The sequence below is a fragment of the Bactrocera neohumeralis genome, chromosome 3 (assembly GCF_024586455.1).
Source record: "Bactrocera neohumeralis isolate Rockhampton chromosome 3, APGP_CSIRO_Bneo_wtdbg2-racon-allhic-juicebox.fasta_v2, whole genome shotgun sequence".
Taxonomy (NCBI): domain Eukaryota; kingdom Metazoa; phylum Arthropoda; class Insecta; order Diptera; family Tephritidae; genus Bactrocera; species Bactrocera neohumeralis.
In genome coordinates this window covers 39,609,312-39,632,844 of record NC_065920.1, presented here as the reverse complement: position 1 = coordinate 39,632,844, position 23,533 = coordinate 39,609,312, and the positions used below count along the sequence as shown (strand labels likewise).

General features: G+C 33.9%; 5 protein-coding genes across 8 annotated transcripts; 3 read left to right on the top strand and 2 right to left on the bottom strand.

The window, feature by feature from the left end:
• The first annotated feature begins 2,226 nt into the window (after nucleotides 1-2,226).
• LOC126752718 (protein rolling stone-like) lies at nucleotides 2,227-3,821 on the top strand. Its single transcript, XM_050463695.1, has 5 exons — nucleotides 2,227-2,655; nucleotides 2,721-2,807; nucleotides 2,877-3,090; nucleotides 3,154-3,520; nucleotides 3,585-3,821. Exons 1-5 carry the CDS (start codon nucleotides 2,629-2,631, stop codon nucleotides 3,748-3,750), a joined length of 861 nt encoding a protein of 286 aa, XP_050319652.1. The 5' UTR covers nucleotides 2,227-2,628; the 3' UTR covers nucleotides 3,751-3,821.
• A 222-nt stretch (nucleotides 3,822-4,043) lies between these two features.
• Nucleotides 4,044-6,001, bottom strand: LOC126752612 (COP9 signalosome complex subunit 2). The gene is made up of 6 exons (XM_050463547.1): nucleotides 5,855-6,001; nucleotides 5,568-5,762; nucleotides 5,382-5,507; nucleotides 4,845-5,326; nucleotides 4,344-4,676; nucleotides 4,044-4,261 (listed from the first exon to the last, which is right to left on the bottom strand). The coding sequence occupies exons 1-6, from the start codon at nucleotides 5,906-5,908 to the stop codon at nucleotides 4,117-4,119; spliced, it is 1,335 nt and encodes a 444-aa protein (XP_050319504.1). The 5' UTR covers nucleotides 5,909-6,001; the 3' UTR covers nucleotides 4,044-4,116.
• Nucleotides 6,002-6,559: 558 nt separating this feature from the next.
• On the top strand, nucleotides 6,560-12,844 carry LOC126752655 (tetraspanin-5). Of its 4 annotated transcripts, XR_007666015.1 has the most exons (8): nucleotides 6,560-6,963; nucleotides 7,028-7,222; nucleotides 7,430-7,510; nucleotides 7,576-7,854; nucleotides 8,022-8,132; nucleotides 8,272-8,388; nucleotides 8,488-8,680; nucleotides 8,975-12,844. XR_007666015.1 is itself a non-coding variant. In XM_050463610.1 (7 exons), exons 1-7 carry the CDS (start codon nucleotides 6,874-6,876, stop codon nucleotides 8,554-8,556), a joined length of 942 nt encoding a protein of 313 aa, XP_050319567.1. In that variant the 5' UTR covers nucleotides 6,560-6,873; the 3' UTR covers nucleotides 8,557-12,844. The 4 variants fall into 4 exon arrangements, 3 of the variants coding, with proteins under 3 accessions (XP_050319567.1, XP_050319568.1, XP_050319569.1); XM_050463610.1 differs by having other exon boundaries at nucleotides 8,488-12,844; XM_050463611.1 differs by lacking the exon at nucleotides 8,022-8,132 and having other exon boundaries at nucleotides 8,488-12,844.
• Nucleotides 12,845-13,722: 878 nt separating this feature from the next.
• On the bottom strand, nucleotides 13,723-22,939 carry LOC126752572 (beta-galactosidase). Its single transcript, XM_050463483.1, is given in 7 exon segments — nucleotides 13,723-14,234; nucleotides 14,237-14,886; nucleotides 15,151-15,298; nucleotides 15,367-15,703; nucleotides 15,768-15,918; nucleotides 16,504-16,670; nucleotides 22,756-22,939. Coding segments are annotated over 7 exon segments (1,947 nt in total). The 5' UTR covers nucleotides 22,840-22,939; the 3' UTR covers nucleotides 13,723-13,824.
• LOC126752648 (uncharacterized) lies at nucleotides 19,096-20,528 on the top strand. Its single transcript, XM_050463597.1, has 3 exons — nucleotides 19,096-19,264; nucleotides 19,354-19,980; nucleotides 20,127-20,528. The coding sequence occupies exons 1-3, from the start codon at nucleotides 19,111-19,113 to the stop codon at nucleotides 20,390-20,392; spliced, it is 1,047 nt and encodes a 348-aa protein (XP_050319554.1). The 5' UTR covers nucleotides 19,096-19,110; the 3' UTR covers nucleotides 20,393-20,528.
• Nucleotides 22,940-23,533: the final 594 nt, after the last annotated feature.

The following is a 23,533-nucleotide window of genomic DNA, read 5'->3' as shown; positions in this document are numbered from 1 at the left end:
TACACAACCATTTGTTGGCTAGTTGTCTTTCAAGAAATCAAGGAAACCAATCGTCGAAATCTTCACCACGACAAAAAAACTTTCACCAGTTTATTGAGCTTTGTTATTGTAACAATTTATTAATGATTGTAAGAACTTATTATTCTATGTTACCCTCTGTGACAGCCAAGTGCTTAAAAAAACACCCTTCACATGTTATTCTACTGCGATATTTTTATTTTCCAAACACCGAATAAATCTGCGCCTTCTTCCCATATAATACAACTTCAAACTTCATCTAGTTTATACTTTACAATAAATAAATAATAGATAAATACAGCAACATCTTCAAGATGTGACACCCAAAATGTTAAGGTTCATTCTTTCGGTTGAGTTTATATTGTATTTATCGATCTAAGGAGGCGAAACAAATAGGTCAAAACGAAATATCTTCTGTCATCAAACAAACAGTCGTCGCATTCGCGACTTGGCTCCCACGTCGTAACTTCGAAGTCGTAGATAATTTTGACTATCTTGGAACCAGTATAAACACCAACAACAATGTCAGCCTCGAAATCGAACACAGAATAACACTTGCCAACAAGTGATACTTCGGACCAAGTAGGCAATTGAGAAGTAAAGCCCTTTCTCGACGAACAAAGATCAAACTCTATAAGTCACTCTTATTTCCGTCCCGCTATATAATGCAGAGGGATGGAGAATGGCAACATCTCTTGAGTCGACGTTACGAGTTTTCGAGAGAAAGGTTCTGCGAAAGATTTATGGTCCTTTGTCCATTGCCAACTTCAAATATTGCATTCGATGGAATGATGAGCTCTACGTGAAGATATACGACGACATTGACATAGTTCAGCGAATTAAGAGACAGCGGCTACGTCATGTGGTCAGTATGGATGAAAACACTCCAGCTCTGAAAGTATTCGACGCAGTGCGCGCCGGAGGAAGCAGAGGAAGAGGAAGACATGCACTCCGTTGGAGAGATCAGGAGGAGAAGGCTGGCTGGCTGGCTGCACTTGATATCTCGAATTGGCGCCAAATTGCGAAATAAAGAAGAAACGACTGGGGCGCTGTTGTTAACTCGGCTATAATCGCGTAAGCGGTGTCTACGCTAGTAAAGAAGAAGAAGAATAATAATATAATTTAGTTTACTTGTGCTTACTAAAAACATTAAGAAACAAAATTTAAAAAAATATCGAGCGAACGAAAAATACCGAAAAAAAATTAATGAAAGTATAGTGGCAAGATTTGCGTGGCCACGAGTGTAGTTGAGTCCGTCAAAACAAACAAAACAAACGATGGAAACAGATAAGTGTCATCTGGCTTTATAAATATTTAGCTCTAAAATAACGGTTCTCGTAAATATTCGCCACCTACTGCGATAAAAAAAATTAAATGAATGATATTTGTGGACGCTTACATCAAGTTTTCCCAGAAAAAAACATCAAATTAGGCGATGGCTTCATAGAAACAATAAGTTAAAAGTAGCTTTCTAAGTATGCCTTATACTTTTGAGTTTCTTACTTTTTGAAAAATATTGCTTCAATTTTTTTAAACAAACTTGACATCTTTATTTAACGAATTTTTGAAACCTTGTGTATGGCGAGAGTAACTTCCACATTGTGCAAGAACTAAACACTCCTCCAAATAACACTCACAACTGTATGAGCGCGTTACAACGATTTTTCAATAGATTTAAGAAGGAAAAGTCTGAGATCTTATAAAATGTATATGTACATATATAAATCATCAGATCAATGAGCTAAGTCGAATTAGCCATGTCCGTCTGTTCTGTTTGACCGTCTGTCTATATATGAGCGAACTAGTTCCTCAGTTTGAGAGGCATCGATCCGAAATTTTGTTCAAGTTGATTTGTACTCAGGTTATTTGTCGCAACCGCCAATATTGGGCCACCGAACGATCAAACAATTGTCCCTGTTTGGAAAATTTTTTTAATTGACAAATATCATTCCGAAATCTCTGATTTTAGTTGGCAAAGATTTTCTATAACATTTAGCCGCTGTACAAACTGAGCTCCAAAATCAATATAAAGAAATATTTAGAACATTTTACACTAAAAGAAATGCACCTGTGAGGAGCATTATGACTTTACTACAGTCGATCTTAACGTTTTTGCTTGTATTCAATTTATATGTGTTAGTTGGTGGGCATGACTGTTAGCCGATTTCAATGAAATTTTATATTTTATCATTTAATTTATGCAGGCGGGGAACATTACACCAGCATGTCACAAACAAAAATTTAAATATTATGATCCAACGAAAACATTTTCTATAACAGTACATTCAACTCCTTTAGGAAGTAGCTACAAAAAAAGCATAACTGTTAAATACTTATGTACATATGTATGTGTTACTATATGATTGTCATATAATAATTGACTCGAGTTTTTGTATTTATTTTTTTTTTCAATAAACAAAATTTATTTCGCTTTTTGTCCATCGAACTGCAACAAAATTTTACGCTTATGACTTTGGCAAAACGGAAATAATATTATCAAGAAGTTTGTGCAAAGAAACAAAAAACACAGAAAAAGTCAAATAACTAAAAAATAATATATTTAATAAACAAGCGATTGCAACAAAAAGGCAGCATTTTGGCCGGCTGTAAATGGATGTACAAGTGCAAATAAGTGAAGTAGGTATCCATGAATGTCATAAACTGAGCATAATCCCTCAGCTGAACAACGAATAATTTTTCAGAGCGGTTCACAGTGCAGCAGGTGCTGCTGTTGGTACTGTTGGCGGCGAAACGGTGACGAGCCAGTAAACAGTTTTTTCAAATCACAAGTGTGCGCATAATAGCACTACACACGCTAGGCATTTTTAATTCACCAATTTTCATCATTTGCATTACAGTGGCAGAAGAGTGAGTGGTCCATACTATTCTTGATATACCGCTGGTGCTTTGCCACCTGGTTGGCGGTCACTATGGGTTTGAGCTTGGAGCTGTTTTTCTTCGATGGCAAATGGTTTATTTACTTCACCAATTGGGGTTACTCGCTCTGTACATTTGTCGCGCTACTCAGCGCCATACTAGTTACGGTCTACTGTTTCACTGCGCCAAAAACACGTATGCATGTTTTAACTTTTTCTGGTTGTACTCATGTATACTGTATGTGTGTTTCATCTCCAGCTTGCCCACGCTGGATCGTGAAATTATACTGGCATCTGCATATATCCGCATTTGTATGTGCTATCGGTCTATCATTTCTTTATTGGGCTTTTATATATCCATTTTCGAATTTTAAAGTCCCCGAAGGCATACATCGCATCGAAATCATACGGTTGTATCGGTACTTCTTCGATGGACCCGATAATCACAGTTGTCTTGCCTACTTCCACAACATCAATTCGCATGCAATCAACTCGGTTTTAATGATTATCGACCAAGTTGTGGTGGCATTTCCCACCCGTATAATACACTTTGTCTATCCAGCGCTCATTGTCATCGCATATTTAGTATTTTCGATAGTATATTTTCTGATAGGCGGCGAAAATGTGTAAGTACTCTAAGGCATTGTGGAAAATTGTAAAGAAACTTCCCTCACATATTTTACTTTGCAGCATAGGTAAACCATATATATACAGAATACTTAATTGGGGCGAATATCCCGTGTCTTCCGCATTAGTCGCTTGTAGCGGTTTGCTACTTGTGGTGCCAATGTGTGTTTTGGCATTTCTTATTTACAAATTACGTGTGTGGGTGAGTTCCAGCAAATATCTATCGTAAAACTTAATATTGGAAACCAAGAAAAAAAATTAAATTAAATTAAGTAATATGAATGCTCTTTACATGAAAAAATAAAGGTAACTTACTATTATTAGAAAAATTTATGTAATAAGTGCGTGTTTTCGAAAGCCTTTCGTATTATTCAAATAACATCATTTTTATTGAAGACGTTGAAATTAAATTTTGCAAATTAAAAAAAGGATGGAAATACTAAAAATATTGATAAACCGCATCATTTTTAAATTTGTTAAATAACAATATTAAAATAAAGAACACTAATTAATAGGCAAATCTTCCATTTATGTAGTGATCCTTTATTGTAGCAAGCATGTTTTTAACCCGCTTAACACAAATCTACACTATCGTTTATGCCATTTTGTTGACCACAGCCTGATGCAGCGACGAAATTTGATTCGCCCAACCGTCCACGGCATTGTAACGCGCTGCATTGCTATTTTCTTTATCAAGTTGTAGCACTTGATTAATTTGATCGATGCGTCCTTGGATCGTGCTAAAATAAATTAAAGCATTTTCAATAATTATAAAAAAGTATTACATTTTAAAATTAGATTATTGAATAAATTCGTACTTACTTATCTAGTATACACGATACCAATAGACTTTCGACTTCTGCTGCCTCTATTTTCAACTTTGTCGCTATAAAGGGTATGCCAATATTTTTATAAGGCCGTATCAGTTTGATCAGTACCTGTGTGCGTATATTGCGAAGCAGATCTTCAATATGTTCACGTATAAATTGATCATCCATAATGCTTTTGTGATTAGTCTTTAGTATAGACTCGAATTCTGTTATATCATTATTTTGATACGAAATAACCAGTTTCGTCATGGCCACAATTTCGGGATCTTGTTTATATGGTTTGGCCTCTTGCGAATCAAAGGGATTTATGCCGGACTTCATTAACCTATAGAAATTACGAAGAATGTGTATAATTAATAACTTAAAAATATCTGTATACGCATAAATTCAAATTTTTAATTTGTTTTGAACATGAAATGTATGTCATGCTTTATTTTTGGATTTTCTAAAATGTAGAATGTATTTGGATACTAAATAATATATTTTAACTCACATGTTTGCCAAAACCAAATACTTCAAGCAAGTTGTGCGTCGTGGAGAACCGGATTCATCATAATTCTTGAACGCTTCAAAGAAGTCTGTGTGTGCTTTTTCGAATTCACCTTCTCTCAAATGCATTTTTCCGCCACACTCACGTATTACACCCATGATTAATGGATGTGGTATTGCTGATTTAATATGTAATGATTGTTCATATAAAGCTTTTAGCTTTTTGTTGTTTTTCTGCACGGTATACATTTGAATCTCTAGTGCATATATCTCGAGTAACTGTGTGCCTTTCTTTAAGTCATCCTCACCATCATCAGTTTGACACGACAAGTGTAGTTGCTTTAATATTTTTTGCAATTTGATAAAATCACCAAGATCAAAATATAGTTTCCCTAATTTGGTGTTAGTTTTGAACCAAAGGCGGTCATTTTTGGCATCCTTTAACGCATCTAATGTAGTTTCATAAAACTTTTGCAAAATCTCCATCTAAAATATTATTTACCAAATTATGGTATAAACAATTACATAAAGCAGAACTTACATTTTTGGAAGTGGAAATGTAGTCCAAAATAGAATTTATTGACTTTTCCGAATGATTGCGCGTGACGGCACTTTTAATATAAGTCAATAGAAGTTTGTAACGCTCCATCATTTCATTGTAATTATTCTGTAAAACCACACACATTAATTCTCCATTTATAATCGTACAATCTGAAATTTGCCTCACCAATTTAAAATTTATTTTAATCATTTGCTTAAGCGCTTTGAAACCCCATTCCCCTTTTTCTCCACCTTCTAAGTCCAGCACCTTCTGAAATGATGCCAACGCGCCATTTGGGTTTTCTTCTTTTAAGGCTTTGCTATTGTAATATTGATTTTCTAGATCCACATCTGGTTCCGAGTTGCTGTCTTCCGAGTACTCCTGCAAAGGAAGCCAGTAAAGCCGGTCAACAAGAAAACATTATTACTCTGCTAGAACATGCTATACTTTAAAACAAATTTATGGAAACATACCAATCCATAATCCTCGTCATCTTCACACATAAAATCATCCTCATTATCGGACATTTTGGCTATTTATCACCTAAATTGTAATTTATTTCAATAACCCAATATACTTCTTTCCTTCACAGCACAAACTTTCCTCTTCTTAGCAAGCCATTCACAATAGTTAATGCTGTTAACAAAAATAAGAATATATTAGTTCCGTTTATTTTGACATTACGTCTTCGAAACAAAAATATTTATTTGCAACTATTACAAAATTTATTAATTCTTTAAAAAAAATAATAATAATGTTTTACAAAAACGTAGTTATATCAAACGAAATCGTTCTAGTGTACTTTGCATTCAAGATTATTTTTACCCATAGATACAGGTACTAACAAAATGTTTATTTATTTTTCTTAATTTAATAGTAATTTAATTGTTCTGTATACATTTCCCTAATTTTAAAAATTATTAGAATGCCAGGTGAATTTTTTGTTTTTTTTTTTTGAATCAAATAGCGAAATGCATACCTTCATAAAGCTTCTCACAGTTTCGTTAAGTTACTGTTGTATTATTTAAGTCAGAATGTTAAGGAAAAGCACATATATTAAAAACGAAACTGTTGATTACCAAATTGTTTACTTGAAATTTAATATATTTGAAACTGTTCCATTTCTGAGGACGTCACTGTCACTTTTTGATTTCGTTTGTGTTGACATTCGTTCCAATAAGGAAAAACTGATCTGACAAGAAAAGCTTACAAGAAAACTTCTATAAATATTTTTGTTACAAATTTAACCCACATCAAAAAATTCCAATATATCGCAATGTTTAATAAATAAAAAAGAGAATATGCATTTATAGCAATATTTTTAAATTTATTATAGTGGTTATTGTAAAGACGAAGGGAATACTTTTGTAGCTCAAGGCAACAGCCTAGGGAAAGCAAATTCTACATTCTTTTGTATAAGGTCAATTTCATACAAGTCAATTTTTTTTGGTAGTATAGCAAACATATAAATATATATAACAAAGTAACAAAAATGCCTTCCGTACGGAAATACCGTCGCGAAACCACTGAGATAAGCTGTTGTTTAAAATATCTACTCTTCAGCAGCAACGTAGTTGTTTGGGTAAGTTAAATGGAAATGAAGTTATTCATAAAGTTAGTTTTTTTTTCTATTTTTTTTTTTGAAGACTGCTGGATTATGTGTTCTGGCCGTTGGTATTTGGGCTTGGAATGAAAAAGATATGTTCAGTAATTTGGCTAAGCTAACATTTATAGCCTTAGATCCGGCCTTTGTATTAATTTGTACGGGCACAATCACATTTATAATTGGCTTTACTGGAAGCGTTGGAGCGCTACGAGAAAATACCTGTCTCTTGTCACTGGTAAGAATTTTCGTAAATTTTTTGTAAACATAATGGTGATGCAATCAGGAATAACTAAAATAATCAAACACAATTTAAAGTAGGGTCGTCAAGAGCTCTTATTGAAGCTATACTTGTAGAAAAAAAGCGTATATAATTTTCACAAAAACAACAACAGCCTCAAAATAATTTCTTTATTCTCTTGACATTATCCAAAAAAAATTTAAGTACGCAGTATTCCTGTCGTTGCTGCTGACATTTGAAATCAGCTTGGGCATATTAACTTTTGTACTAAAGGATAAGGGTTGGGTGAGTTCATACCAGTTGCAATACATTTACTACATTTATTTATACAGATTCTCACCTTAATTTAGATAAAAGATCAAGCTACCGAGGGATTACGTGCCTTCATAATCCACTACCGTGAGGATCCAGATCAGCAAAATCTTATCGACTGGATACAAGAAGATTGGCTGCAGTGTTGTGGAATTGATGGCCCAAAAGATTGGGATAGCAATAACTATTTCAATTGCTCATCCAGCGCCATTGGGAGTCGGGAAGCATGTGGAGTGCCGTTTTCATGTTGCCGTCGGCGACCAACCGAATTAATAAAGAATAAGCAGTGTGGCTACGATGTGCGCAAAGAAGGATATGTATGTGTAGTTATAGAAACAAAAGCCTAACCAAGCAGTTCTTTGCATTTCATTACTAATTCTGTACTATTCTCTTACTAATGCTCTATTTGCTGCCTACTAAATAATGGAATGAACTTTTTAATGAATAATCACTCGAATTATTAAATACTGGTGTTGGGCTATAGCCGGTGGAACGACACATCTATGAGCGCGGTTGTTTGCGAGCAGGCGAAGATTGGCTGGAAGCACACCTGATTAGTGTAGCGTCTTCCTGCATTTGTATACTTGTAGTGCAGGTCCTGTTGTACTAACATTTTTTAAATCTAGTGATAATTTAAGCTGCGTGTTAACAATTTATAAATTATTTTATTTTTTATTTCTACAGTTTTTATCCTACTAATACTTTTATTATTATTTATTTTTGTGTTATCCTAGAATTTTGAATTATCGAAAATCATTTACGAAAAAGGCTGCGTACAAGCGGGTGAAGAGTGGATTGAGCGTAATTTAATTATAATTTCAACCAGCGTTATTATACTTATTTTCGTACAGGTTTGTTTTATTTAATTTGAATTATGTTTTTAATGCTTTTGTTTAATCCCTATGACTGTAGTTATATAACATACACTAACTTATAATTTTAATTTACAGATACTTGGCATTTGCTTCACACAAAATCTACGCGCCGATATAAATGCGCAAAAATCTAAGTATCACTGACAAATACCTTCCGCCGCGCCATGCAATGGCATACCGCCAAGGCCCACTGCCATTTAGGTCGGCTACAAGACCCGCCGCAGCATGTGGGTGTAGTATGAAAGAGTGCATATGTGAAAATGAACGGGTAAAGTAATGCAAAGTAAACTAGTTAAACGGTTAAACGTAAGCTTTAAACTTCCGACTATGCTACCATTATGAGTTAGAGACATATATATGTACATATATACCGAACTTAGAGAAACATAGAGACATGCAAACACCTATACTGAGAAAGCAACATCAACTGAATAGTGATTAAGGCTTTTTAAAGTTCGATTTGTATGAATTTAGTTATATATTTACACTTTTTAGTTAACAAATATTAAAATCTCGTACGATACATGCTTCCACTAATTTTCAAGTTAAACTCAAATTGCAGCTGTGATAACTCTTTTGGTCAGCTTTCAAAATACTCACCCCAACAAAACAAAACTAACTTGACTTATAATGATGCAACTCAAGCTAAGCAAACAAAGGTTATATGCTACATACAAAAATAACACACCTATGTATATACATATATTTTTTTTTTTTTCACAACAACTTTGATGCACTTGAAAAGTCTATTAAGTATAGCAAACTGTAACCTGATATACTGTTTTGTTGCTATTTAAACGCAATAAGTGAAGATATTACTATTAGTCCAGAAAAAGTATACTGCATAAGTAAATGTCTATTTTAAATACACTCGTCCTTATGTGGTTGGAGCGCATGCATATTATTCGGGACGGAAGAAAAAATGCGCTCACGGCCATCTAACTATTTATCAGCAGAGTCAAGTAAAGACTAACTGTGTTAATGCTCTATTCAATATAAATAAAAGGCTCAAACCAAAGTAATTAAGCAGATTTAGTCCTACGATTAAATAAACTAATAAGTGTAACGAAAAAGTACTCGGTGAGTTTTGTTAGCTTAAACGAAACGCAAAAATCTAGTTTTTTGTGAGACCACAATAAGTGAGTATAAAATTACTTTTACACGTTAGGAATTACACTTAAAATGTAAACTAAATAAAAATAGGCGATATGACATATGCATGTATTAGGGTGGTGATTATTAATTTTTGTTTTCATTGTAATGTTACTGCTGTACATTTACAGAAAAGTATATACACTCGTGGCCAGGCAAACCTTACCACTATACTTAAATTTTTTTCGGACTTTTTCGTTCGTTCGGGATTTTCTTCAATTTTGTTTTTTTTTATGTTTTTAGTAAGCAGGAGTAAACTAAATTATATTATCTAATTATAATTATAGTTTTAAATTTATTACGTTTAAACTTCGTGTTTCAATTAAAAAAAATAAAATAAAATATTAATTTCAATTATAGTGTAACTGAAATTAAATTAAAAATATCATTTGTTCATCGCATGTCAGTCTCATTTTGGAAAGCTCACTATCCTTCAATTGATTTATCTATAGCTGAATGTGTTTTGTTTTTAATTTTTAATATTTTTTATAAATAACATGCTATTAACTTATTTCTAAATAAAAAATTTCTATACCGCAAAATGTACCGTTGTAAAGTGCAGTCAAATATGCACAATACTTGAAAATTTTGAGTGGTAAGGTTTGCGTGGCCACGAGTGTACATATTATATAATACAAAAATATAAACAAGGAGCTAGTAAAGCTTTTTTAGAAATACAAATAAAAATATAAAAATCTGTTCAATCAAAACGCAGGCTAAGATTTTAATCTTTTTTGGGTCTATAACTCTTTGAAGCGAAACTTTTTCCCCATGCCATTAAAAATATAACAAATTGCATAAAATTTTTAGCATCATTTTGCTCCACACTAATACGTACATATGTCTAGGTATGTACTTACATTTAAATACAAATTAGTTAGATATTTGACAGACGAATATTGTACTGATTTATATGTATGTATGTATATAAGTAATAACAATTAGCTAGCATCACATACTATTATTAACTAAAAGAGATTTCTGTATTGAAAAACTCTTAGATATAAACTGAACTTGCAAAGGAATCTCAATTTTCAACACAAAAATTCAGATCAGCCATGGAATTTTGACAAAAGTTTGTTTTTGTTTTTCATCTCACTTTTTACGGTTTTTCATACCATATCATTTTTTAATATTAACGCCTGATATTAATATGATCTAAGGCAAGGCGTACAATTGCCTTCTTTTACTCCCCCTGTTGTCGTATGATGTATTTTCACTGCCCAAATATAAAGAAATTATTATTATAATAACCCTTAGTAAAAAATCTCTTTAATATAAGTATTTGCCTTTTGACAACTTTTGCGTACAAAGAAAAAATTGATATTATCTTGAAAGTATTTAAAAAATGTTTCTTTATAATTTGTTAAGGAAAAAAAAATTAGAAAATTCCATTCCAAAAAAAGTAAATCTTACAAGTAAGCTAGAATAATTGTCTCTCCTTCTTCTTCTTTATTTGATTTATTTACTTTTTATTTTTGATATTTTCAATGTTTTACTTTGTAATACGTATTTAGTTTTGAGTGCATTGTTTATAAATCGTTATATTAAATCTAAAGCTTATTGTTTGTGTTTATGTAACACCAATTAAGATTATTCGATTACTATCTGTAAGCATTAGGCGGCTTAAATTAATTGCCTGCGCTTCGTCAAACCATGGAAAGTTGCGTATCTAGCAAACAACAGGTAAATAACAGAAAACTAAAATAACATTCATAGGTGTATTCAACTTTAATGAGGTATCCACATATTATATTGAATACAAACTATAAAATATCCTTGTTACTTTAAGATATAAAACTTTGAAAAAAGAACAGTGGTAAGGCGTATTTTAGGCAGTTTATGATATTCAAGATATGTTAAACACTTTCTTTAATGCTTCCATTATACTATAAAATATTGATTACATAAAATGTTATGTAGGTTATGTACACACACTTTTTTAGATAGTTATAAATATTATATAGTGTTACGAAACGGATAAATTTCTCTCGTTTGCCAAGCATTTTCCTGTAAGCAAATAATCGTAAGTGTAGTAAATACAACAATTACATAAATATTTTTATTTGTAGAAATAACGGATGAATTTTAGAATAGCATCCCGCGATTACGGGAATTAAAAGAATGTGGGCTGAAAGAAGAGGTTTTCCAAATTAATAATATATGCAATATATATATATATGCCTTTGTAAAACGTTTAGAAGCAATTATTGCCCGGTTTCACAGTTCATTGTTAAGTTATGCCCAAATAAAATCTTAGCTAAGCATTGTTGCAGACTGAGTAGTCGTTTGCGTTTCACAGTCAATGCTTAATTTCTATAAAATTTTATTATGATATATGGCAACGTTATGGGCAACATATGTTTTACAAATGTCATCCATAAAAATATGTTTGAAATATTTAAATTATAACAGACTGTACATAAAAAAATGGATGAAAACAACAAAAGAACTCCGAATTTTACGTCTAGCGAGTCGGAGCACCTATTGGAACAGGTGGAAAACCCAATGCGATTCCATATTTTTTCACAAAAAATAATTTCTTATTTTTATTTTCTTTTGACCAATAACTGAAAAATTCAAAACAAAAATCAACTGTTACTTAAGCACTGCTTATGTCTCTCATTTTCAGTACTTAAACATAACTTAAGTATGAACAGTAAAACACTATTTTCCTGTTTTATCTTAAGCACAACTTAAGTATGGACTGTGAAACCGGGCATAAATGTACATACAAAAGTAAAATAGTTTTTATTTAATTAGGAAACAATTTGTTTTTATTAAATTTTTGTGGGAATGCCCTGTATTGCTATAAATCTTACATGAAATTGGTGAATTTTTGAACTTTAAATACAAATATATTGAAAGGAATAAGTCAGCGGCAGCTTTATATTCATACATATTCTTAATCTAAAGAACCTACTCTTTTAGCCTATATCCCTTGTAGCCCCGAGATCGCGGCATCATATTCTAAATCCCAGCAAAAATATCTGAAGTTTGTTTAGGCATGATGCTGAAAAGCTCTTTTAAAAATTATTTTGATTTTGTATATACTTGTAATGTTCATAATTTTTTTCTTTTAATTTAAATAGTTTAAGTACTTAGCAAATTTGTTGTAAGTTGTGACGCCCTTACGTTTTATGTTGCTTATATGTACAATCATATACAAATGTATACATATAATAAGAACATACATATATGTACTTTACTGCATATGTATAAGCACTTTACTCTAATAAACAGAAACTAAGTAAATGTTTAGTTAACAAAACCTTTTAAACTTGTAGAAATTTATTTCGTGCATAAGGATCAGATAAGTAAAGTTGTCTGAAAGAAATTACATATTAAAATATTTTACAGATCAGTTGTTAATTGCCAAATAATATGGTTTTTGCTCTTTGGACTCAAAAAATTTTGATCCAACAGTGGAAGAACTTTTTTGAATGGAAACATCCATATAGAGTATGGAATTTGTGTAACGGTTCTCCAAGGGTCCGTACCGGTTACTTGGATCCTACTGTCGTGGCCTTCAAAATATTCGCTCCTCACTTTCTAAGTTGAGTGAAACCACTTTTTGAGTTTGCGAGAGAGAAAAAATCGCTGAGGACCAAATATGGCTAAAATGGCGGTGTGTGAGGGAATAGTTTAAACCGAAATTTCTACAATCTATCAGATGTATCACAAGCTAAGTGAGCCGATGCGTAGAGTAGGGGAAAATGAGGTCGCTGGGCTTTGCCCTCGAGCCAGAACGCATAGCCATATTGTCTCTTGATTGTTTTATCATGTTCTGACTTATTCCCTTTGTAGCTGACTATTGTATTTTTTGGCGTTTTCTGCGACTTCAACATTGCCGCGGAAAGTCGTTCTTATTGCTTTTTATCAGATTGTCCTTTGAAAGTCGAACACGAGTGGAAAAAATAGCATGCAACTTTGACAGTATTCTAGTTAAGGTTAGTGACATGGATAGAGCTATTTTGTGTGTAACGCGATCTTTCAACCAGGCCAAAAGGCATAATTGAATTTATGTGCTTAGGTTCAAGTATGAACTCAGACTTGCTTGAAACAGTCTAAAAACAGAGAATTTTATTAATTAAGTTTAAGATCAACTTTCGGGTGAGTCCAAATTACATGATTCATTTCGTAAGCAATAAGATTAAGTTATTATTTTTTCATTTAATAGCAATGTTTATTAAAAAACACTTCCCAGTTAAAAAAAAAGAAAATACAACAATAACAAAACGCTCTTTAATTAGCAATTAATTATCCATCTAACTGAGGTTTATCGTCGAGTGTCACGGTATACTCTCCAGTTGCCTCATTTAAGTTAGCTCTCTGGTATTCCAAAAGAACCAGCGTGTTCGTGCCAACATTTAGCAAATCCTTAGGAAGATATAACGTAGTTTGAGGTCCTAACAACGGCCAATAGCGTCCCAAATTGAAGCCATTGACATAAGCCACACCCTTGCCCCAACCGGTTGGATTTAGATAAGTGTCGCCGAGTTTTTCTACTGTGAATTCACCGTGATATATTACAGGTCCATTTCGTAGAAGTTTGCTTTTCGGTACTACGTCTGCTTTCATTTCGCTTTTAAGCGTTGCTGAAATCAATACTATTTGTTCACTTTCCAACGGAAATGAAGTTGTGACCCAATTCTTGACTTCTTGTTTTCGCCATTGAAACGTTCCACTGTTACCGTACCTAAAATACCTTTGGTATCGTTCATAGTTTCATAATTGATGCGTCCTTGATTTTCTACCAAAATTTGTAGAACGTTACCCCATCCTTTGCTCAATGGCACCGACAAGATACCGTTCTTACGCGACAACGTGCCAACCAACTCTTCATCTACAAATACAAAAGCACGATCATGCAATTCATTGACTGTGAGAACTGTCGGATCGATTTCCAAATGTGGCAATTCGGTTTCGTACAAAACTAGGCCGGAGTACTGATCCAGGTTTTCAAACGTGAGTGGTTTTTCGGCTAACAGTGGTTCGCCTTTCGCCAATGTAGTGCGTCCTACTTCTGAGAGTAAATTTGTTATGGGCTTTAGCGTTACATTACCGTAAGCCAAGCGTTGCGTTTCTATGCAACCATTGCAGCTTTCTTCGTTTGGCACGTCGATAAAGTCGGCTATGACTTTACGTATCATTTCGAACTTCTTAGTGACATTACCCGCCTCATCCATTATGGCATCGTAATCGTAAGAAGTGATATCAGCTACATAGTCTCCATAATTGTTAGCGCCAGCGGTGAAACCAAAGTTGGTGCCTCCAAAGAACATGTAAAAGTTTACACTGGCGCCAGCTTCGAGTATTCGTCTGCAGGCAATGGAAACGAAAGGTCAGTTTATTGTTGATATCAAGAACGATCAGAAGATAGATATATGCAATAAGATAAACACAAATAAATCGAAAAATGTCGATACACTCCTTCCTTATAATACTTCTTTCATTATGCAATATTTCTTTTTTTAAAATATTGAACGCGTTTTGGGTTGTTTTCCTACTGCCTCTTGCGAATAATTCAAATTAATAAAGGGTGTCCCGAAATATTTCGGCTTATGTATCTGTGTTTTGTCTTACCTCAGGGAATCTGCAACTTCCATCCCATCACGTCTTTGATTCTCCTCTCCCCAATGGGTTAACCAACCGGGATAGAACTCAGAATTTACTAACGGTCCGGTTGGTTGGACCCTGCGCATTGCACGCCAGTGTTCATCGAAGTTGGTACCTGTGTTCATTAATAACCACAATGGTAGTGATAAATATTAATACCAATTAAGAATAAACTTTAATTACCTATTCCAAAATCAACTGTCGCATGTACGCCTTCAATTTTGCCACATTCCAAACCATTATTAGGTTGATCCGTTGTGAAAAGTACTGCATTTCCTTGAACATATTTTTCGGTTTCATCGCGAAGCCAAAGCAGATGTTTTGCATCGCAGGCATAAAAGGCTCCATATTCGTTTTCCACTTGCACCGTTATAATGGGACCACCATTGCCGTAGAGAAACCGTTGTAGGCGCGGCATTAATTTTGCATACCATTTGCTTACCTCCAATTGATAGTAAGGATCAGTGGTGCGCACTTTAATTTCGGGATACTTGGTGAAAAGCCAATGTGGCAATCCGCCCTGTAGAAAATGCAAACTTTTGTTTAGTTTTTAATGTTTAAGTCTTACTTAAAGCTTATATTACATTGTCACGCTCCGCGCAAATGTATGGACCCGGTCGTAGCACTACATATAAACCTTCCTTTTGTGCCAATTCCAAGAAGCCTTCAATATCAGCAATACCATCCCAGTTGTAGACGCCGTCGTGCGGGTTATGCAAAGACCACTCAATGTAGCTAAATTTATGAATATATACATACTTTAGTATGTATTGTATTTATGTATAATATATAGTAAAAATTATCAATGAAATTTAATTTAATGGGCGCATATATGTAGCCTCGGGACAAAGGTTTAAGAAGTCCCGTCTACGAAGTGCTTCCCCGCGACTGCTAGCCTTCCTGTCACTTTAAGTGATCTAGACTGAACATAATTAGCTCCTTTAAACCGTTTAAGTATGTATATGTACGTCTATATAGTGAAGAAATTTTATTCAATGCTCTCTAATCAAATATTTGGAAAGGAAATTGTGGCTTAGGACCAACTGCGACGGCGAACGACATGAATTTTCTGTTCATTCACCAGACCATACTTCCAGTTTGTTATATTTTTTAAACGTGGAAGAGGTTTAGAACTGTATATGTTCATGCATGTGAAGTATTTCTTAACTTAACTGCGGTAAAGCATCGATTTTTTCTGATAAGGTATTTATTTCGGATTAAATTTTCTTAATTTAGGTCCTTATTATATAAAATATTGACAAATCTTGCGTTATTGCTCATAGCAAATGGAAAGACAACCATATAAACTATTATACTCACGTATCGATGGCGTTTAAGCCGGCTGCATGCATTGTCTTCAAACGTTCGGCCCATACTTGAGGCAAAGCGCGGAAATAATGAAACGAGCCTGAGACATATCGGAATGGCAAGCCGTCCATTAAAAATGTATTGCCTACATGGTCAATGGTGAAGGTCCGGTTAAGGCTCTTGAAAAAAAATAACCGAAAAATAAATTTAATAACATATTTGTATTTATTTAAATAATTATTTACTGAAAAGTAAAGCGAAGAATTTAGTTTCCATAACTAAAGTTAAGTTGGTATTTTTGTGAGTAGTCTGCTCTTATATACATATGGTATAAACATAAATATATTAAGTAAACATTTCAAAGCGGTACTCAAAATATTTCTCTTTAGTAGCCTTCATATCAGTAAATTTCAACTTTATACCGCTATAAAATTTTCAATTGGAATTGTACGAAAAATATGTCCAACTCAAACGGTTGAAATGATTTTTAGTAACGGGGTTCAATTATGGGTTTTTTATAATAGAAAACAGGTACAAAATTCAGCAAAAATTTCATGAAAGCAAAGAAAGGATATGTTAGAGTTAAATGAAACCTAAGCTTTCTCAGCAGAGAAGTCAATTTTCCAAATGAGACAAAATGAACTTCACTAGTTCCAGAAGGTCAGCTAAGTTTGGCCGTTTCGAAACTACCATCAGTCTCTAATAACATCAAAATATCCAAATATGACAGAAGTTACCAAGAATTCGTAACATTAATGAATAAATATTTTTACTGTAAAGTGCCAATATAACCACTCAATGATTTTCAGATTTGAGTAATGAACCCATTTTTGAGAAATTAAATCTAGAAATTCCAACACCCCAATCCAACTAAAATTTGCAAAACTCCCTTTTCCCTGTGGGCAATATTTTTTGAAAATGGACGATGGGCACCGACCACTTTTTGGTGAAATCTCATATCTCGATTTCGACTAAATTTGGTATGTGCCCTTCTTTTTATATTTTTAAGTCACGTTGTGAAAATGAGCGAAATCGGAAAATTACAAAGCCTACTTCCCATAGAGCACAGTTTTAAATTCCAATTGATTATTTTACTTTCTAGTACACAAATCAAGAACCAATTAATATAACGGGGTTAAACTTTGCACGAATAATGCCTTTAGTGTGTGCCATTCACGGTCAAGTCTCCAACGACAATTTTTCGATCGACCAAAATTCCGACAACCAAAAATGCTGAAAATAAAAAAATTCTAATAAAATTTTTCAACTATATTTTCAAAGCTTATCATTTGTCCGTTCGCTCTAAATTGCAATCGCTCTCTGTATTCTATTTTATTTTTCCTAGCCCAAATCTTTATTGCTAATCTCAATTCAGTTTTATTGATTTTGTCATATGCTGATTTCATACATGTCAATTTGGTTACGTAGGCCATTTCTTTTGTTGAACTCATATGTCCGAATCAATGCCAAAAAGAGGTCAAACATCGTACACCAAACTTAGTTGGGAAAAAGTTGTATAGCTTTTTTCCCAAACTTTGGTTCTCTGGGTATGTCTATCTCTTCTTCAAACGAAATAATCTTGTGAAATGTTTACTGGCTACTTGCTGCAAACAGAATTTATTTCAATGAAAGCAAAATGAAATCACGATAAGCTTGACTGAAAAATGATTCGATGCCGCAAAAACAACAATGGAATTATACGCGTGATAACTGGGTGATCATGCTGTTTAAGGGAGTTAAGCACCCACCCACTTTAACCGGAATAAATGGCACAAACTAATAAAACACAGCAATACACCATATTTGACGACACCACATTCGTCATACACACATTCGCTGACACACTGCGCCCCGTCGTCATCACCCGGTCCGCTTCGCTATCGCATCTATACTTCAATTGGATCGCCGTCTGATCACCGTTGATCTTGTCATCAATTTTATATATTAGGTTGTCAAAAAAGTCTTGCGGTATTTTCGATACAGTTTCCATTTCCACCGCACAACGATGGTTTCAACGTTTTCGTTCTGGTGTAGAGGTGGTCGAAGATGCGCCACGCTCCGGAAGGCCTGTCGTCGAAAATTGCGATAAAATCGCTGAATTGGTCGAAAGAGACCGGCATAGTAGCAGCCGTAGCATCGGTCAAGAGCTGGGTCATCAAAAATTCATTTCAATTTCAATATAAAAAAAATTCAATAAAAATACCGCAAGACTTTTTTGACAACCCATTATGTGCATACATTCGTTAGCGCCTGGAGGGCACAATAGACCAAAGGTCGCGGTGCATTCCTCATAAATAAATCTGCGCCACGCTCCGCTCTAATCTAGCGATACCAATCCCGCGCGCTGCAGTTAGCACCACATACATACGATCCCGTTTAAATCGATAACCTTCATGGACCTCCGAAATAAATAAACATTTAGCTTGAAGAAAAATATCGTTTATATAAAGTTAAATATTTTTCAAATAAATTAAGTTGTATATTACACAAGTGTGTTACACAAGTAAACGGGTATGTTTTTTTTCATATGTACAACAACAAAAAAAAAAACGTTATCGCACACCGGTGCATAAAAGAATATATAAGTTGGCATTCACATTATGAATATTCTATTCTTGTATGAGACTTCGTCGTGAAACATTCTCTTCGAATTCATACATTTCTTTGAACATGAAGTTGATTGTTCTTTTTGTGGGTCTATGTGTCTCTGTTGGGGTGATGTGTGGCGTGCCCTATCAGGTTGAAGTTGGGTCAGCAAATCCTAGTTACAGAGGTAAATAAAAAACATTTTATAAAAAACAGGTTTGGCGTTCTAAGGACTACATAAATGTAATACACATATATATTTCTTATTCTATGTAGGCGATGTTGCTGTCCAAAGTTCAATCGTAAATGATATGAACGAGAGATTCAAACGGCGACCACCTCAACCAAGTGTTAGTGAATCGTTTGCTAAGGTAAATAGACTGATAAATAGTTTTTCTGATCGATTCGACAATAAAAAGGAATTGTGCGGCCCTCAACTGAATCGCCGTAAAAGACAGCTAAATCCTAATAATGCCCATTGCTCCCTACCCGTAACTGTCCCCGTCGGGCAAAACTATCATAACGATATAGAACGCATTGCTGCCGAACTACGCTATAACCCAGACATCATAACCACTGACGTGTCGAATGAAAATAGGCACGCAGTTGATAGTTATACCACAATTACAGTTCCAGCCAACCAAAATCACGCACAACCCATTGACTTGACCATCACAATGCAAGCTACTCTCACGTATGATAACACGGCACGAAATCTGCGAGCAGATAGTATTCATCGTTCAATTGCAGAGCGTATGCAAGAAATGGATTGGTATCGCGGAGGTAATCGAAATACCAATGATGAACAAGGTCATCTTTTGGCTGACTCTCTAGGGGGGCCTAGTTTATCATGGAATTTTGTTCCACAAAGTCCATCAGTAAATCGTGCAGTGCAAATAAGAGGTGATTTATGTGTAACTTTTAATAATATAGTGAACATTTTAATGAATAATTCAGGAAAGGAAATTACTTAATAGAGTGTTAATCAGAAAGTAACAATTTTCTTTGACGAAAAACATTTACAAATCTAAATTTTCACGTTGCGACAGGTGGGACGACATATTGTTGGTTTGACCTCGAAGCGGATATCCGAAGAATTCTCCAAGAAAATCAGAACGATTACATCGTTTGGACCATCTTAGTTAGTTATGGGGGTTTACCAGCTTCGCGCCGCCCGACAGCTTTTTTGATATCGGTACGTCATTTGGATTCCAATCGTCGATTTATAAACTATCGCATGTTTTTGATTCCCAACATTCCTTCGGATGCCTGCACTAATTCGAACCATGCATTCTGGCAAAATCCCATTTTTTAACCCTCTAACCCGCAAGATCACCTGAAGGCAGCTTTTTGTACACGCAAAAATTGTTCTACATGTAAAAGCTAAAAAAAATGTAATAGATCCACTCATTATCCATTGCAAATGCATAAAAATGAACATTTTCGAATAACAGATGACATCCCAGTGAACATTTTGCCAGATGATTTCAAAATTAGAAAAGGACATACCATAATTTACATTGGTTTTTACTATTTCTATTTCTTTTTCACACGAAACAATTTTGTGATATGTTTACTGGGATGGTTCTTTTGTTTAATTTTGAACTCAACAAGTGTTATATGCACTAGGTAATAACATAACATTTCCGAGTCAAGTATTTCAATCAAAGGATTTATCACTAAATTCAACTCATCCAAATTACGTAAAACTAAAAGTAAAAAATTTCAAAAATTATGAGCTAACGAAGTGGGGGGTCTCTAAAAATTTGCACGTGACCATACCCATGATTTCAACCCTAATAGTTATCTGAAACCAAAAAAAAAAAGATTATTAATCTAGAATAATGTCGCAATGGCCGGAACTACGGAAAAGTGGGAAACATTTTTTTCACAAAATGGCGACTGCCTGAAAAAAGTTTTTCGAATTTTTTCAAAATAATAAAAATAAAAATTTGGGGATGGGGCTAGTTCCAACCATAGACAAGCCTATAAAGAAGACTCTATAAAAATTTCAAGTAAATCGGTCCAGTAGAACCTGAGAAATCGTGGGTATCGTTCCGAAAATGTCAGTTTTGAGAAAAACAATTCTAGTGAACACGGACGCCACGTCACAAAATCGGCTGTATCTCCGAAAATAGGTCGAATTTTGAAAAATCCTTCCAAGGTCATATTTTTGAAAGTCTAAACTTTCAAGATGTGCAAAAAAAAAAATCGTTTCAAAATCCTAGACAAGAACACCCCCTTAATCATAAATGTAACATAATTTTCATCTCGTTGTAGAATGAATCACGGATTTTTTTTTATAAGACATATTGAAGAGTAAAATTTCATCAGTGATAGTTTTATTTCTCGATTATTGAGAATATATAATATAATATATCATTCACGATATTGAATTATTCATGATTCTATGCAATCACGAATAATAAGACAATTAGCGCAATTTTAGTTGTGAATGCTGCGGTAATTTTGAGAGTCACATCTACTAGAACACTAATTAATACATCATCACAAAGAATGTACTCTGTGTTCCATCCATTTATGAATAAATTTTTCCTAAGTTTGGCCATTGCAATTTTACGAATTCAAGGCAAAATAGACAACAATGCTGGTATAATATGATACGAAACAGTCAACGCTTGTTGTGATTCGATTGTTCATTTCTCACAATCGCATACACACCTTCTCTCGGTTGGAATTATTTGCTATGGAGGGAATTCAATTCAATTCAACACAATGTATTTCAGCTGTGAAGGCGAAGAAAGGACTTAAACAAAAAAACAAACAGTCGTATGCAATTTCAATAGTATATTCATGCATTTTTTTACAAAAAGGAATGAAAATTTCATTTAGTATTCTTAAGGTTGCTTTAATTTGTCTTTGGAATAATGTGATGATCGCAAATTTGGACTTACGGAGAATGTGATTATTAGAAATTTGGTCTCTCGGAAAATGTCACAATTGGGAATTTGGTCTTTTGGAATATGCGCTGGCGGAAAAAAGGGATTCGGAGACACGGGCATATACCAGTGTGTGCTACTTTATGACCAAAAATTGCTTAAATCCAATAAAAACTGTTCAAGACTTTAGAGTCTAAAGTTAACTGAAATTAAGGGATAAGATATTAGGATATAATGGTATGTTTGTATGTCAAAAATTGGTTGAATCGGACCAATACTTCTCTAAGCCCCTATAAACTTAATATAAAGATTTTCGAACTTCCGGGTGACTTTGTACCACATACATATGTATGTATATCGGTGAATATGTGAGTTATCCCAATGAAAATAAGAGAGCGTATTTTACTCATAACAGAGTATCTTTGTGCCTAAAATCCATAAATTTGAGCGAAAACTTGGCCTAACCCCTACATAACTAATATCAGGATTTTCGAACATTCGACTGACTTTACTCTATATGATAGGTTTTACACCTTAAAGTATTTCTGGCTTTGATTCTTGCAAGTTGCAAGAGTATAAAATGTTCGGTTGCACCCGAACTTAGCCCGTCCTTACCTGTTTATTTTATTTTCAGTAATTTTTGTAAACTGTGTTGATTTTTATGATAATATGAATAATTTAATTAATTTACTTTCAATTATTATAATTACACTTTTTACCAACACTTATTACGGTAGCTCAAATGTGGAAATATTTTATTTTATTTGCACCAACTCACTTTTGCAGAACATCCATTTACGCTCAAAAAGAGGCAAGTAAGCCCGATCACCGTCACAAGTCTGTATTTTGGTGTGTTTAACATCGCTGTCTAAACTGAACTGACAATATTGACTTCTAAAAGCTAAGTGCACCAAAGTCTTGCAATAATTTATTCATATTTATATATGGCAGCAAGTATTTATATACGAAGTGACCACAACGTAGCGTTCAACTAAAGTGCCAAGTACTGCAAGCCTCTCCATAGATAAGCAAAGATTCTATCGCAGCCACTCAATTTTGACAGCAAAAATATATATGTCGATACATGATGACTATTTATTTACGTGTATGCATTTAATAGTTTTTGCTTTTTTGTAGCTGCTGTCCATAACTGGTCAGCGGCCTTTAAGTGTTTCAAGCGTGTTTAGAATATTTGAAGACCATAAGTGTCAACAATAACGCCAACAAACAAACGAACTTAAGTAGATTATTTATTTCTCCACATTTTTGTTATGAACTAATGGAAAACATTTTATTATCAGCGCGTTAATTTTAATGAGTTATTAACTATTAAACGGGCACATTTTCTTTGAAATTTTTTTTTACCACATTTGTCTAAGTTTCTAACATTAAATTCATTAAGAAATAAATGATCCGACATTTCATGCAAAATTATGCATTTATTTCGCTTTGTACTTAAAACCGCTGAGATGACTCTGTCAGGCAATTGAGATTTCAATATCTTATCTAACCATAGAACCTTTTGCGTCTTCTTGCAATAATGACACATTTAAGTG